General features: G+C 41.1%; 1 protein-coding gene across 2 annotated transcripts in view; it reads right to left on the bottom strand.

The window, feature by feature from the left end:
• UBE2F (ubiquitin conjugating enzyme E2 F (putative)) overlaps positions 1-14,918 on the bottom strand; it is a 373,705-nt gene that overhangs the window by 196,197 nt on the left and 162,590 nt on the right. For both annotated transcript variants that reach the window (XM_089672398.1, XM_089672399.1), the window contains exon 5: positions 6,552-6,619. In XM_089672398.1, coding sequence (XP_089528524.1) covers positions 6,552-6,619 — 68 coding nt within the window. The remainder of the gene's footprint in view (positions 1-6,551; positions 6,620-14,918) is intronic.

A 14,918-nucleotide genomic window follows, 5' to 3' on the forward strand; every position in this document is an offset into this window, starting at 1 on the left:
GACACAAAATTTTGGACCCATATAGCCACGAAGGCTGCGCCCCCCCCCCCCCCCCCATTTCTACTTTAAGTTCTGAAAAGAATAAAACAAACTCTTCTTGGTTCCATATCAAGTGGTAAGAGAGTACTCTTTTTTTTCCCCTGATCTTCTGGGTAAACTTGTTTAGAGTATTTCCAGAGGCATGCGTACTAGCTGCTTCTTGCAGAGGAACTCAACTGACCCATATTTAGGCCACAGCACTCACTTCAAGTACTCTGACATAGGCACCAAGCAACACACCCGCACTGATAAACGTGTGTTAGTGTGAGAACATCCATTAGATACTAAGTGCAACTGCTGTTACAAACAACTGTGTTAGAACCAAATTAAAGCAAATATAAAAATACAAACAGCGCTCAAACCAAAAAATATGTTTTATGCAAATAAGTCCATAAAAGGTCAATAGTGACACTTTGTTCTCCAAAGATTCCCAAATGCGTGGCAAAATTTTAATATGTGCTCCACTTCACCTTATGCCAACATATACTGCACCTACCAGAATTAAAATGTTACTAAACCCAAGACCCTGTATTCACTATATCTGGTCTCCCATAGTACACAGAACATGGAAGTGCAATTATTTTAGTAAATATAAACGGCTAAATACCTTTCTCATCAGCAGAGGGGTCCTGTGACATCAGCTGAGCACTGGTTAAAGCTTGTAGGCGTTTTCTTTCTGCTCTAGGAGGATGCAAAACCCCTGACCTCTTAGGTTCCACAGTGAGTATAACAAGCATGCTTTACTGCATACACAGACTGATTTTACTATTGTGGGTTTAGTAAAACTTTAATTGACTCAATGTTTGCACAAGAAAGTCAAAAGGGGACAGAGAGGAAGAGTTCATCTCATCCGAAGGAGACTATGGAGACAAGTAGAGTTGGTGGCCAGTGGCATTTGTGGCTACTATTCTGATCGGGAAGGAAGAACAATGTCTTCATTAAGGTGGAAAGAAGAGAACAGAAAGTACCATTTTGAGATCTCAAGGTGACACAGGAAGTTGCATTTATATAAACAATGCCCTGAATAAAAGTCTTGATAAAATTACAATGTGACAGGTTTCTGGAATAAAATGGATAAAACAGAAACCTGTCCCTTGAGGGTATTCTGGGCCAGATGAAGGTCAGGACTAGACTCAAGAAAGGCCAAAATACGAGTGATAGAGTATTCCCTGGGACTTTGCTTATTGTCCTTGCACCAGACAAATTAAGCCTTCCATGTACGATGGTTAATCTTCTGGGAGTTGAGTTTTCTTGCTCTGAGCAAGGTGGGAGTAAAAAAAAAAAGCAAAATTACTCTTATTGTTTAGGGCTTGGGTTTCAACTGTTTTAGTGACTGAGAAGCAGGATGATACAGGGGGCTTGGGCCAGTAGCTCCGTTTAAGTCTTGGCCATCAAAATCCCAAGTACATCTATTATAAAACATTCTTCTTGGCCAATTTGGTGCTATGAAAACCACTGTAACCCTTTCATCATCCATCTTGTGCAGTAGGTGAGGGAGAACCTTTAGAGGGAAGACATATAGAGCTAAAGGAATGACCAGAACACCCACTGTGAGGACCAGAGGATTCCTGGGCTTGGCTACACATTTGTTCAGCTGGTTAAATCTGGAGACCAGGATGCCTACATCTTGTTTTACCCACATTTGAAAGATACTGAAAGATCTCTGGGTGCATAGACCACTTTCTGGGTATATGCATTTATAACTTAGGAAGTCTGCCTGTCAATTATTCACTCCAAGGATGTGGATGGCTGGATGAGCTGGAATGTGAGTTTCCATGCAGGAGAATATTACTTGTTCCTTATAGAGCAGCCTGCTTCTGGTGTCCACCCTCACTTCGATGATTTGTGTAGGCCACTGCTGAAGCATTGTCCAACTGTACCCAGACTGGGTGACATTACAGAAGGGAGATCCAGTGTTGTAGAAAATATATATTGGCTCTCAGTTTCAGGATGCTGGTGTACGTTTTGACTCCTGTGTTGACAAGGTTCCCAGGACAGTCAGAAAATTTTAAAATCTGCCCCAGCCTGTAAAGCTGGCTTCTTTTGTCACCACCTTCCAAGGTGTGTGAAAGAAAGCCTTTCCCAATTCTAGGGTGGGATTGGAGATCTGCCAAGTTAGGGAGAGCTTTGTGTGATGGGACAGAAGTACTGGACTAGTCAAGGGTGGAATTTTCTTGTTCCACTTTGTGAATACAGTATGTTGAATTGATGAGGTCTAACATGAAATTAGACCAAAGGAGCTGCCTTGAAGGAGGTTACCATCAAGCTGTTTTGATCGAAGGGTCCTCTTGAGAGACTCTTGGGAAGCAAGAGGAAAATTCTGGCTTGGGATGTGTCCATAATTAGATGTATTCCAGACAATGTGAGGGCTGGTGAGCAGACTTTGGAAAGTTGATTATCCAGCCAAAGGTTTGAAGGAGCTGAATCATCCTCTAGGCATTGGTAGCCAAGGTTGTGGCTGAGGAGGCCTTCAGTAGAGGGTTGTCCATGTAACCTGTGGCACGAACGTCCTGGGTTAATGGGATAAAGTGGGGCAGGCACTTCTGTGAACACTCTGGGTGCAGAGGAGAACCCAAATGGTAGTGCTACAAATTGCTTGCTGTTGGTCTCCCACAGCAAGATGCAAAAAAAAATGATAGGAAGGGGAAAAAAACATGACATGAATATATGCATCTTGTATAATTATTATTATTATACAGGATTTATATAGCGCCAACATTTTGCGCAACGCTTTAGATATAAGGGAGACTGTACAATTACAATACATTTCAGTACAGAAGGAAAAGGAGGGCCCTGCTCGTGGAGCTTACAATCTAAAGGAAGGGGGAGGTGGTACAAAAGGTGACAGCAGTAGGCGATGTTCTGATGGAGGCAGTTCAAGTACAGTTCTTAGGTGGAGGTGGGGTAGGCTTCCCTGAATAAGTAAGTTTTCAAAGATCGCCTAAAGGCAGACCGGGTGGGGGCTGATATCTACAGAAATTCCCTCTGTATAAAAGAGGCAATGACAAGTCTTATTTATTCAATTCGGAATTTTGGTAGTGTTGGGTAGATGCCCCCATTTGGTTTTAATTATGTGAATAGGTTTAAATAGAAACCTAGAAATCATGGCCCTCAATACTTTCCACCATAATAGCCTCAAGGAAAGGTGGTTACGCTTCTGAATCCTGAAGGATCAGGGCAATAGATTACATGTTGTGTTTCTGGCTTCAGGAAACTGAAGGTTCTAAAAGCACGGAGAGTGCAGAATGCATACTATTTGCCCCTTTTGTCCCAGCTCCCATGTGCCAGTAAGCCATTACTGCTAAGTGAGGGGATCCCCAGTGAGGAACTCATGGTTATGTAGTATGAATTGATGGGGTTGTGCTTGTCTGGATATAGAAGTCACTAGAACCCAGGCACTGATAGTGTTTATTTGGTTGTTTCTCTAGAAGATGGCAGCAAAAATGCAGCAAAGTGCTGTGTGCGTTTCTGTCAGAAGAAAAAGTGTCGTCCAGGAGGCATCTAGATAGGAGGTGAAAAAACACCAAAATTTAAATTGCTCGCACATTGGGAGATGAAATGGCAACAGTAAGCACTTTATATTTAACACCACCCATATCCACTGCCTATGGAAATGCATAATGTGCTACGCACTGTGGATTATGCAAAAGCCATGAAGTGGTGTAAACAACCAGGGAAATGTTCTTAGGAGAAAAAATAGTTTACATTGTTCACACCAAGAAAATGTAAAGAGGCAAAATTGGCAAGGGTTATTACATTAAAGTGAATATTACCCAAATCTTTTGCCTATAGAACCATATAATGTGCTATGCACCATGGATTGTGTAAAAACCAGGTACCAATGTAAAACACACAGGGAAACCCAGCATCCCCCTACACACAAGGCTTCTAGACCTACTAGAGGTCCAGGTTTCACCTGCCACAGTAAGCATACCCCAGGAGTGGTCTCTTCAGGGTCTAAGAAAAGTAGAAACTGGCCATGGCCCTGGACCTATATAGCACCCTATGGCCAAACTACATACATCACACTCCATGCAAAGGTGAGTTGCACATGCAGAATAAAGTGTCCGAAGCAAACACTACAAGCCGGCCCCGCATAGCGGGGTCTGGGTGCAGGTCCCAAGGTACATATCAAGTGTAACCAATCTGGACTACGAGATAGCCAAGGATATTAAGCAGTAAAATCTTGATAAAAGCCTCAGAGAAAAAATTAGTTAGAAAAGGAAAAAACTATTCTCAAGAGTACAGGTCTATCACCTAAGGAATCTCATGTGGGCAGGGCTATGTTGAGCACTCTAGGAGAAACTCTAGCAAGTTGATTGTAAGCGTCCAATCACCTGAAGGTAGCTGATATTACCCATGGTCTAAGAATACAAGTTCTACGTTCTATGCGATTGGTCTCCCGCTGCACACTGTGGTTGCTTTCACTGACCTGTGTGTTCTGAGGTGCTGTAGGGAGCAGCAGATGGAACCATAAAGTACAGTGAATAAAAGTGCAAGTGCAGTGTAAGTGCAGTTCAATAAAAGATGTCTAAGCAAGAATATCTTTTCATTCTAAAGTAAAGTTCAGCACCAAGTCCAGATTGCTTGCTTTAAAAAGCATTCTAGCAGTTGCTGAGCTGGCTGACACAAGGGAGATCACGTGACTGGATCGGAGTGGCCTGAAAATCGGTACCTGCACATATCTTTCTTCCACAGGTTAGTTAGTATAGGTGTTGGGTGCAGCAGTCTTAAGATTAGCTAGATATATCCTGGAATTCTACTTTAATGTTTCTTTGTGAATGGAACAGCAAGGTACAACACTCAATCTATGGAAAACAAAGGGTTAGTTATGTAATAGCAAAGTGAATCAAATTTCAAAGAAGTATAATCATGGCTAATTTAAGGAGAGTAGCAGTGCTTCACTGTAGATTTTAACCTATTTAGAGTGTGACACTGAGTTCTGGAGACATATAAATACGTAATTTTAGTTTGCTCACAAATTGATTTTGACATGGCTTAATAAACTTAAATTCCACCTCCTTTCTGTGCTGGCAGACGTGTTGGCTGCACAAAATACAAGCTGGCATAGCATATGCTACAATTTATTGCAAAGAAATGTAATATAATGGAACTAAAAATATCACAGAGTTGTTTCAACCAGAGCAGAAGCAAGCTGGCTACTGGTGAACACTTTGCTCTGAACAGCAATTTGCATAGAGCAACTGCCTACCATTTCTAAACAGGTACAGATGGAGCAAATAAGGAGCTCTCAGCTTGAATGATGTTGTAAATGCCAAGTGCCATGATAGATAGCCACACAAAATAGGACAAGGTGCAAAATAATTCACATATTCTTGCTAAATACCAAAGTTATATCATAACATATGAATTAATAATCAGTAACTGAAAAATATTCAAAACTTCCTGCCTGCACTAATGGGATAAAAGAAAAATATGTAGGTAATAACAGCTGATCTTTCCATATTAGTTGCCTTGTTCTGATGATCTTTTAGCTTTATAGATGAACTCCAGGCAAACAGCCAAATATATATACAGATACAAATTCATATATGAAAGCTGTTTTACCTGCCAAAGGATTTGTATGTTTGTTTATCCAGTCCTGAGATTTTCATAACTTTGTCTCACTGCACAGCCCCATGTAGAAGAGGACTTGATCTTTCTGTGCTCCAGCTTTACTTTCATCTACAGGTCATCTTCTCTCCATTCCCAACCTTTGACTGGACAGTGAAAGGAGAAGCAGTATGCCGCTGAGCTCTTTCCTCTGTTACTTGGCTCTCTCCTCCAATCAGCATGCTTTCTGCACTGCCACACACCTGAATGACACACTCCCAGAAGAGTTGAAGCTGTTATAGCTGAAAAGGGTGGGCCAACTCAATATTGAACCCTATGGACTAAGACTGGGATGCCATTAACGTTCATGTGTGTGTAAAGGCAGGCGTCCAAATACTTTTGGCAATATAGTGTAAGTGTTCCAGTGTTAATCTAGTCATTTTGTTATTCTATGTGAAAATTTGGCATAAAGACAGAACACAGTGGATTTTTTTCATACATAACTCTTCTGGGACATTTTGTAAATGTATGCCCAAACAACCCCTAGACTAATGGAAACACTGAGCCCACAACAGTCACATAGAAATGTATTTTGCAGTGTCTCAAATAGCATAGATGATCTAATTCCCAAATTATCAGTGTCATGCAGATTTACACGGCCTTTTCTATTTTGGATCTGTTTCTCTAACCTTTTGAACACACAAGGTTGGGGATGGGTATTTTGGCACTCACTACTTAGGAATAGTTGGTTGAGATAGCACTGTGGAAGTGCATGGCTGACTTAAAAGGGGCTCTGAAAGATTGTTTTTTTTTTCCCCTAAAGTATAGGTAGTAAATCTGTAGTTCTTTAGATGCTAGACAGCATTCCCAGTTAGCCAAAGCCTGGTAGGTCATGTTGTAACTTGTATTTCCAAAGCCGAAGAGACAGAACATAAAAAGGACATGGCTGACACACTTACCACCATGTTATAGGCTTCTGGAACCTCAATTTCAAACTGGAACTTGCCGCCTTGGTAATAACTCTCATCTGTAAAACAGTGAAAACAGAATTTAATGGATGCAGTCATGCTTTATCACACACTGTACACTTGTCATAAAGAGAGCATTCATCCATGTAACATTGCCTAATGTGCACATTTCTCTAAAGCCTGTGCACAATAAGTGTATCACATCAAGTAGAACTTATCCAGCTTTATGTTCCACTCATAACTAATTAAGCGGTGAGCGACAGCGGTTCCTGGGTTGCTTCCATTGCTGCTGCTTCAATTAATCACTTTATTGGCATCATAGTTTTAAAATGAAATGCAGGATACTTATTTAGAAACATGAGATTAGCTGCTGTTAATTTTGAACAGTGGACAAAGCTGCTATTCTTAGCAGCAGGACAGTGTATAGTATAGTGTGTTTCACAGCTTATGATATCAGCCATTCATAAGCTGGTCTTACCCAAAGCCTGTCAGATGTAGCTGCATGTGTTTAGATGGCAGATGCCTTTGCTCTGCTCCCTTGCACTACATAAGTATAGCCATATTGTGTTTGTATTAAAGTGAAATTGACACCACTCGAACACAAGCATTCATACTACATGACACAAAAAAAGGCCATGGAAGCTATAGTTACCAGACTGAAGACATCCCTCAGAAATGATATCACTAAGGTTAAACAATCAGTGAGTGTGCTTGAGAATACAGTGACCACTCTGACAACAGGGACACACTTACAATGACTGACTGCACTGTAAACCCTTCATACATGCCAGAAAGATAACTTTAATTAAATCTGTTTAAAACGCGATGATCTTGAAAATCTCCACAGGAGAAACCACATTAAAAGCTGTGGCATTCCTGAAGCAACAAATGCAAGAGATCTGTGCCACTCTAACTAGAATCTTTAATGGTCATTTGTGAAAGCCCTCTACTTCCCCTGTTCCTGGAGTAGCAGAGAGATCCTAGTCCAGGGACGTGTGTTACGTGGGGCACATTTTTTCAACCTGAAAGAAAAGATCATGAGAAGGGCATGGAACAGGGGCCATTTTTAATTCGATGGAGCAACTGTATAGTTTCTCCCTGTCTCATAGAAGCCTCTCCATGAGGTGCCAATTATGGCCCTTGCTAGACAAAATATGAGAATGTGGACGCTCTTATACCTGGGGCTACCCCTTCAGCTTAAAGACACGCTTGAACAAAGATCATTTTTTTCTTGAATGGTATGTGACAATCTCCAGATCTTTTCAGTTTTTTTAATAATCGAGCCTCAGGTCTTGCTAGATTGGCTGGTGATCGATCTGACCTCTGGCATAAATCTGCTCCCACAAAGACGACATCAATTTCCTCAGAGTAGAAGCAGATCTCACCAACCCTTTGCCCACCCGCTTTCCACGGAGCAATAATCCATGATCTACCACTATACCCATGATAGTTCTGCTGCGTCTCTCATATTCCTGCCTTTACCATCAACCATCATCAGGCATCTTCCCATACTTTCCAAACACCTTCCACACATATGTCTTTACCTGTTGATTATTCCTTGTAATTTACCCAGGACGTAACCATGGATATCTGGATCTCACATGGAATACACGAGGAAGACATTTGTTCCTCTCCCTTCTCATTTCAATCTATACATTTTAACTTGTACATAAGGAAATTGTCCTGAGGATCCTGTAATGTGTTGTGTGGACCTTGTGTCTTTTTCAAAGGCCTTTTGTGTTACATTATTGTTAGAATGGTCTTTCACATGAGATTCAAATGACAGCTATTTTACTTGTTCACAGTTCTGCTAGGCAGGTGGTCATATGTTATACGAGAGATTATCTTCTAGTATGGTTATTACTGAAGCTCTAATCTCTCACTTTAATACTAGTATGTGAGTTGGTTATAGAAATGGCGGGTGCTGCTCTGACACATATAGATTGTTTTCTTCCCCATGTAGAATGCAGAGATTCTGCCTGGTTCTATTGATCTAGAAGTTGGCAGATCACTGCTGTCTTAATTTTCTGCTTCCTCTAGGTTCAGGGTGGAATGCTGGTGTCCCCTTTGGCACTTGGTATTTTCCTTTTCTACTGATCTTTTTCTACTTCCCTAACTTCTTTCTTTTACCCCCCCCCCCCCACCACTCTCTTTATTTTAGGCTAACATGGCTACTTCTATAGTATGTGGTTTGCATAAACCTTCCACAAATCAGTATTGCCCTCTTTTAGGAAACTCATTTTTTCACTGATCGAATTCTCACTTGATACTCCCCTACCTGGTTTCAGAGCACATATACTCAGTCAAAATCCAGGGTCGTAGCAATTGCTTTTCAAAAATCAGTGAATTATCTATTGGATGTTTACTCGGACCCGATGGGTAGATACCCATTTCTGAAAATTGCCTTCAATAGTAAAACCTATACATTAGCCAACATGTATATTCCCCTAATCAGGATCAAGTCACCTAAACTATTCACTATCTCTATAAACTCCTAGGTTTTCGAGAAGGAGAAACATCAAGGAAATCGATCAAGTGATAGATGCAGATTGCAGGGGAAGGTAGGCAGCATCAACACTATGTGCTAGGAATTGAAGCAGGTACACTTTACGTGAGGATATGCTTTGCTTATTTTTTCCTTTCAAATGTTTACAACTACTTTAATTACAGTAAGTGCTAAAAAATTTCTTTTGAGTTGTGAATATTACAAAATTCTGTGTCTTATTCCACCTGCAAGCATTTTTCTGTTAAAAAAAATAAAATACAGTGCCTTGCAAACAAATTCACCCTCTTCCTGTTTTTCCTATTTTGCTGCATTACAACATAGAATTACAATGTTTTTTTTATTGTACCATGTGATGCACACAACATGCCTATGACTGAAGGTGCATACTATTTTATTTTTTATTGTGACACAATAATTAAAACAAAAAAAAAACATATCTTGAGTGTAAATAATTATTCACCCCGTTTGCTATGAAACCCCTAAGATCATCTGGTCAAATCAATTTATTTTAGTAGTCTCATAGTTACATGTGGTCCACCTGAGACAATTAAAGTGTCATATGATCTGTCACATGATTTTAGTATAAATGCAATTCACCTGTCCTGAAAGCCCACCTAGCCTGCAATACCACTAAGAAAGCAACACAAGAAGTATGGATCAGGGTTGAGTTATAAAAGAAAAATTCCAAATGTAGAGCATTCCACAGAGCAACAGTAAATAAATTATACCAAAATGAAAAAGAATATTGTACCACTACAAACCTGACAAGAGAGGGATGCCCACCAAATAGACCAGGAAAGAAGGTTATTAATTAGAGATACAACAAAAACAGAAAAACAGCATTGAGGGAGAAAAATTCCTAAGGAAGCAAGGAGGGGTACTCCCATCCACCTATCCGACTGCAGGAAAACCTATAAGGAAGCAAGGAGACCCCCTGCTGGAAAAAGGGAACACTCCGTTCATCCACCCATCCCAGGGAAAGAGGGACAATTTCATCCATTTACCACTTAGCCCCATTAAAAGGGACACAAGTCCTTTATGATCTCACTTAACAGTTTGGTCATATACACCAGGTGAGAGCACAACCAGTCAAGGTGTACAAATTTTTCTTATGATTGGTGAACTGCACAGTTAATTATTTAGTATCGCAGCACTGGAAGAAGTGTCAAAGTCAAGGATGTAATTAAGACATGTTTGTACAATAATATAATTGCAGAGATATCGTTATGCACATTTGTGAAGCTGGATTGTTATTTATTTACACTTTTTTTGCAATTGGTGGTAGAGCGCAACACTATTTTATTTTCTATGACACAATGGTATGAGTATGTGTAGAGTGTAAGCGAACCACTCATGTTCACTTATTTATTTACACTATTTTATGATCATTTTATTTGATTTTACTACATAGCATTGGTATTATTTTAAATAGTGTAATATACACCATAGTAGCTCGCAAGACCCCACATTTCAGCATTGAGAGAGCTGTAAAGATCCACAGCAGGGATAGCAGTATCTGTCCATATGACTTTAAAGTGGAATTCAAAGTTCTAAGCAAGCTTAAAATTGCTCCCACCCCTCTTAACTTATTTTAACTACTCTATAGAAGGAATATGCAGATACTTATTCTCAGGGCATTCCGGTTTGGTCACATGGTTGGCTCCCAGCAGAGGCCTCAAGGTAGAGGAGGGACAGCTGACAACAGTTGCCCCATAGTAGACCTAGGGGTGACATCAATGTCCAGGCATTTCATCCGTCGTAGGTGCTCGCGCCTCTCCCCTGAAGCTGGCAGCTGGAGCACCCTGAGAACAGGTAAGTATATGCATCTTCCTTTTACAGGTAGTTAGAAAAGGAATTGCAAGTGGAGCAGCAGCAGTTTTAGGCTAAAATAAAGCTTGCAATTCCACTTTAAACTGTACACTTCGCAGAGCTGGACATTATGGAAATGTGGCAAGAAAGAAAGTAATTCAACTACAAAATAAGAATATACGTTTGAAGTACGCTAAACAGAATGTGTTAGTCTCCCCAAACTCATGGAAGAAGGTTCAGGTCAGATGAGACAACAACTAAACTTTCTGGTCATTGTGGGAAACGCTATGTGTACAAATTTAACAAATCCCATTACAGTTTCCTATTAAAGCTGCTATTCAAATAACAGGAAATTTGACCTACAGCAACACAATAGCACACCATAAAAAGCAATCAAGCATATTTAGTATTACATTTATCGTAACTGCCCAGAAGCTGGCCTTGACGTTAACATTTTGCAAAAACAAAATCTAAAGGAGACCTTCAGTTTCCTTGCTAATCAATACAGGATTGGGAGGTAATAAGGTCTTTATACCTGCAAAGTCTTTATACCACTGGCTGCAAGTTCTTGTATGCTCCATTGCCAGGAAAAGCACAGATTTTCGGCTTCATTTATCTTTAGAGAGAAGCAGTATCAAGCCACAGGTCCCAGAATTGAAGTCTAGAGCTGTGGCATGCCAATCAAGGTCACGCAAATAATATCTACCCTTTGTATTTTTTTCCTTCCTTGAGTGTCCCATCCTTTATTTTTTAAGAACATTTTAGGTCTGCTATATGGTCATACAGTCTATGGATGAACTATATAAATGTGCATCAAAGAAAGCCATCTTTCAAGTACTACAAATACAAAAAAAGCCTTTGGTTAATTAAATCTTACATGTGGATGAAATAGAGCTGATATTCCACATCTCTCACAAACTGACACTGGTTTAACCTCTCAGTAAGACTCATGTATTTTTAACACATACAGATAAAAAAATAAGCAGTGGTTCAATGCAAGAGAAGTCTGGACGAAATAAGATCCAGCCCTTGTCAGCAAAGCCCCTTCTTTATGTGAAACAGGAGAAGTAGTTCATAAAACAATGATATGTTAATGTGCAACAGTGTGTCCTCAATGGAATCATCTGATTAACATGCTCACTGGCCTTGGGGTGGAGGGGCCACAGAGCACATCATTTTACACCCAACTAAGCATCTCCAGGACACGATAGAGGGAAGAAAAATGCAGCTGGGCGAGAAAACAACAAAAAGCACCAATATGGAAAGAAGACTCAGTCTCTTGTACTGTGAAGAAATAGTCAGCATTATAGAGAATGTGACTTTAGGCACAGAACCATGACAATTTAATGGCGTGTAATGGTAAACCAGAGATTGATAATTATTATGTGCAAAGCAATCAAAGAACTTAAACCTGTATCGTGGCTACATCTGTAGAAAACTACAGCATTAAATTATCCAGTTATCACTTTGCCCTCACTTTCTCAGGCACGTTTGTATTGTATGTATGTGTATATATATATATATATATATATATATATATATATATATATATATATATATATACACACATATAAAGAAGAAACAGATACTGCTGTCTAGAACATATCTTTAAAAGTCAACTCCAGGCAAATAAACAAATCTCTTGCAGTGGGGCTGTGCCAACTTTGCAGGGGTTAATTGCTCATTTATGTCTAGGGCGACAATAAAAGGAATTAGGCAATAGCCACTAGCAATAATCACTGTGTTCTCCTGGCAGAGATGGCTCCCCATAGTGAAAAGATAATAGCTCCATGAGAGGGATTCCTCCATTAACAGGGACTGTGTTGATAGGGGAATCAAGCAAATTTCTTTCCTACCACTCATGGCAGCAGGAAAGAAAATTGCATCATCTATGGCCTGCCTAATGCTGTAATTTAGTTTGGTACTAAAGGCTTACCTTCCTTTGTTTACACTGTTGCTTGACTTTCTTAACCTTGGGAATGAGCCCCACCCTCTGGCATTCCCTTGTCAATTAAACTGCATTGCAACAGTTGCCAAACATTCTACCCTGTATTATTTCTGTTTTTCTCTAATAATTGTTGGGCGCATTAAAGAAGATGTATAGAAGATGTATAATAATAATTTAAAATATTACATAAACATGTGCAAAGGTGTATTCCCCCTGCTGTGTTTTCCAGACCTCTTGCAACCCTAGGAGTTTAGTTCTGAGGTTTTGTCAGTGGAAACAAAAGTGTCTGAGAGTCCACATATGCAACATGACCTCTTAGACACGCACAGCTAAACACGCATTCAAACTCCCAGAAACACAAAACCCATACCGGGTACACTTTGCTAAACTATCTAAAGCATTTTAGTTATCTATACACCCATCACACCTACATGTTATTACATTAGAACATACATATTGAACAAATAACTAAATATGCGTCACAAAATGACTGTTTAATCCTTGAGACATACAGTACACCTGGAAATCCAAAAGGCACCAGATTCATGACAACTTATTTTTCATGTCAAGGCTTGGGGAAGCACCTGGTATGTTCTCCATAGTTAATGGCATTTTAATAACAGTTTGAGAAGATTTAGGACTGAATTTAAATCTGTTTTGTATTATTAATTCCAGTTGCATTGCACATTTGCTTTGAACCTTGGTAAGACCTATTTAAAGACAGCAAATCTCACAGATGATCCAACCTTAACCGTGGGAAAAACCAGATGTTTCAGGCCTTATAGTCAGCTCACCAAAAATCACAATCCATTTTACCACCTCAGTCAAGCTACAGTATTTGCAATTACTCTTTGTTTAAAGCCTCACAGGTCAGTTTTAAAAAATACAAGGCACTACAAATACCATGGGAATCACGGAAGACCACATGACAGGAGGTCGACTGCCACAGAGGGCCTGCCAAAGGGGTATCGCACCCCAAGCACCTGGGGACCACAGACATCAACATGGACATTCCCATGGCCCGTGCCAAGCTGGCAAGGTGTGCAGGGCAGGCAAAAACCCAACAGACCTATCCACCAGGGCTCTCACCCCAAGATAACCCCGTAGGATTGTTGTCTGCACCAAGAGGAAGAACGCTGGCACCCAGCATGCACAGCTAAATAGAAGGTGCATTCACTCCAACAGAGGAGCTGTGAGGTGCAGTAGGCATACCAAGGCCATGGGGGGAAGCATGGGGAAAGGGAGAACCCCCCTGCATCGGCCATTGACACTACCGAAGCGCTGAGTGGGATCTGCTTATCAGTGGGCTGGGCACCCCAACAGTGTCTGCCCCCCACAGGTGGTTAGAAGGAAACCCCCCCACCTGGGAAGGTACTATATACCCGCTAGCAGTAGAAAATTTCAGATCACAACAGACCAGTAGGGGGCACCATCAAAGCCCAGGTGACTAATACACTTCCAGCCCCCTCCTGGAGACCGAGCCTGAATCAGGAAGGGAGGGGGTTCATAGAGTTAATGTCCTAGGCAGAAGAGGCGTGCACAGCCCTGTCAGCACTAACCCCCTTAGCTCTGCCCCCTGGCATAGGTCTAAGCTACCAGGGAGATCTGACATGGCAGAGCAACGTTTTTTTTTTTTTTTTGCTTGTTTGTTTTTTCCTTCTCTGCTGTATGTGTAAGCACAGGCACAGCCACCATAAAAAAAATGGCTGCTGGCCAAGGCCACATGCAAGCATCCAATAGAGGCCAAGCACAGACATGGGCAGATGCACAGCGGCAAACCTGGGCTGTACCATTAGTTCACCCAGGGTCTGCCCCACCCTCCCACTGTCACAACACTTGATGTTGGCAGCAGAGGGTGGATGCCCATAATCAAGATGGTGAGGGAGCGGAGCCCACCCAGCAGGCTGCAAAGCTGCGGCCTAAATTAGCGGCCAACATGACCAGGTAGTGCGCTCCCACCAGCAGGCGGGCATATGGAGAGCCCCAGTTTCAGACAGCAGCCCACAAACACCCAGGTGCACAGCTGGAGGACCACGCAGTCAGCCGGGGCACTAGAATACCCACACCTTACACTCTCCCACCGCTGCAGTGCACC

This window comes from Staurois parvus, unplaced genomic scaffold (assembly GCF_062004578.1).
Source record: "Staurois parvus isolate SC_StPar_1 unplaced genomic scaffold, SC_StPar_1.0 ptg000011l, whole genome shotgun sequence".
Lineage (NCBI taxonomy): Eukaryota > Metazoa > Chordata > Amphibia > Anura > Ranidae > Staurois > Staurois parvus.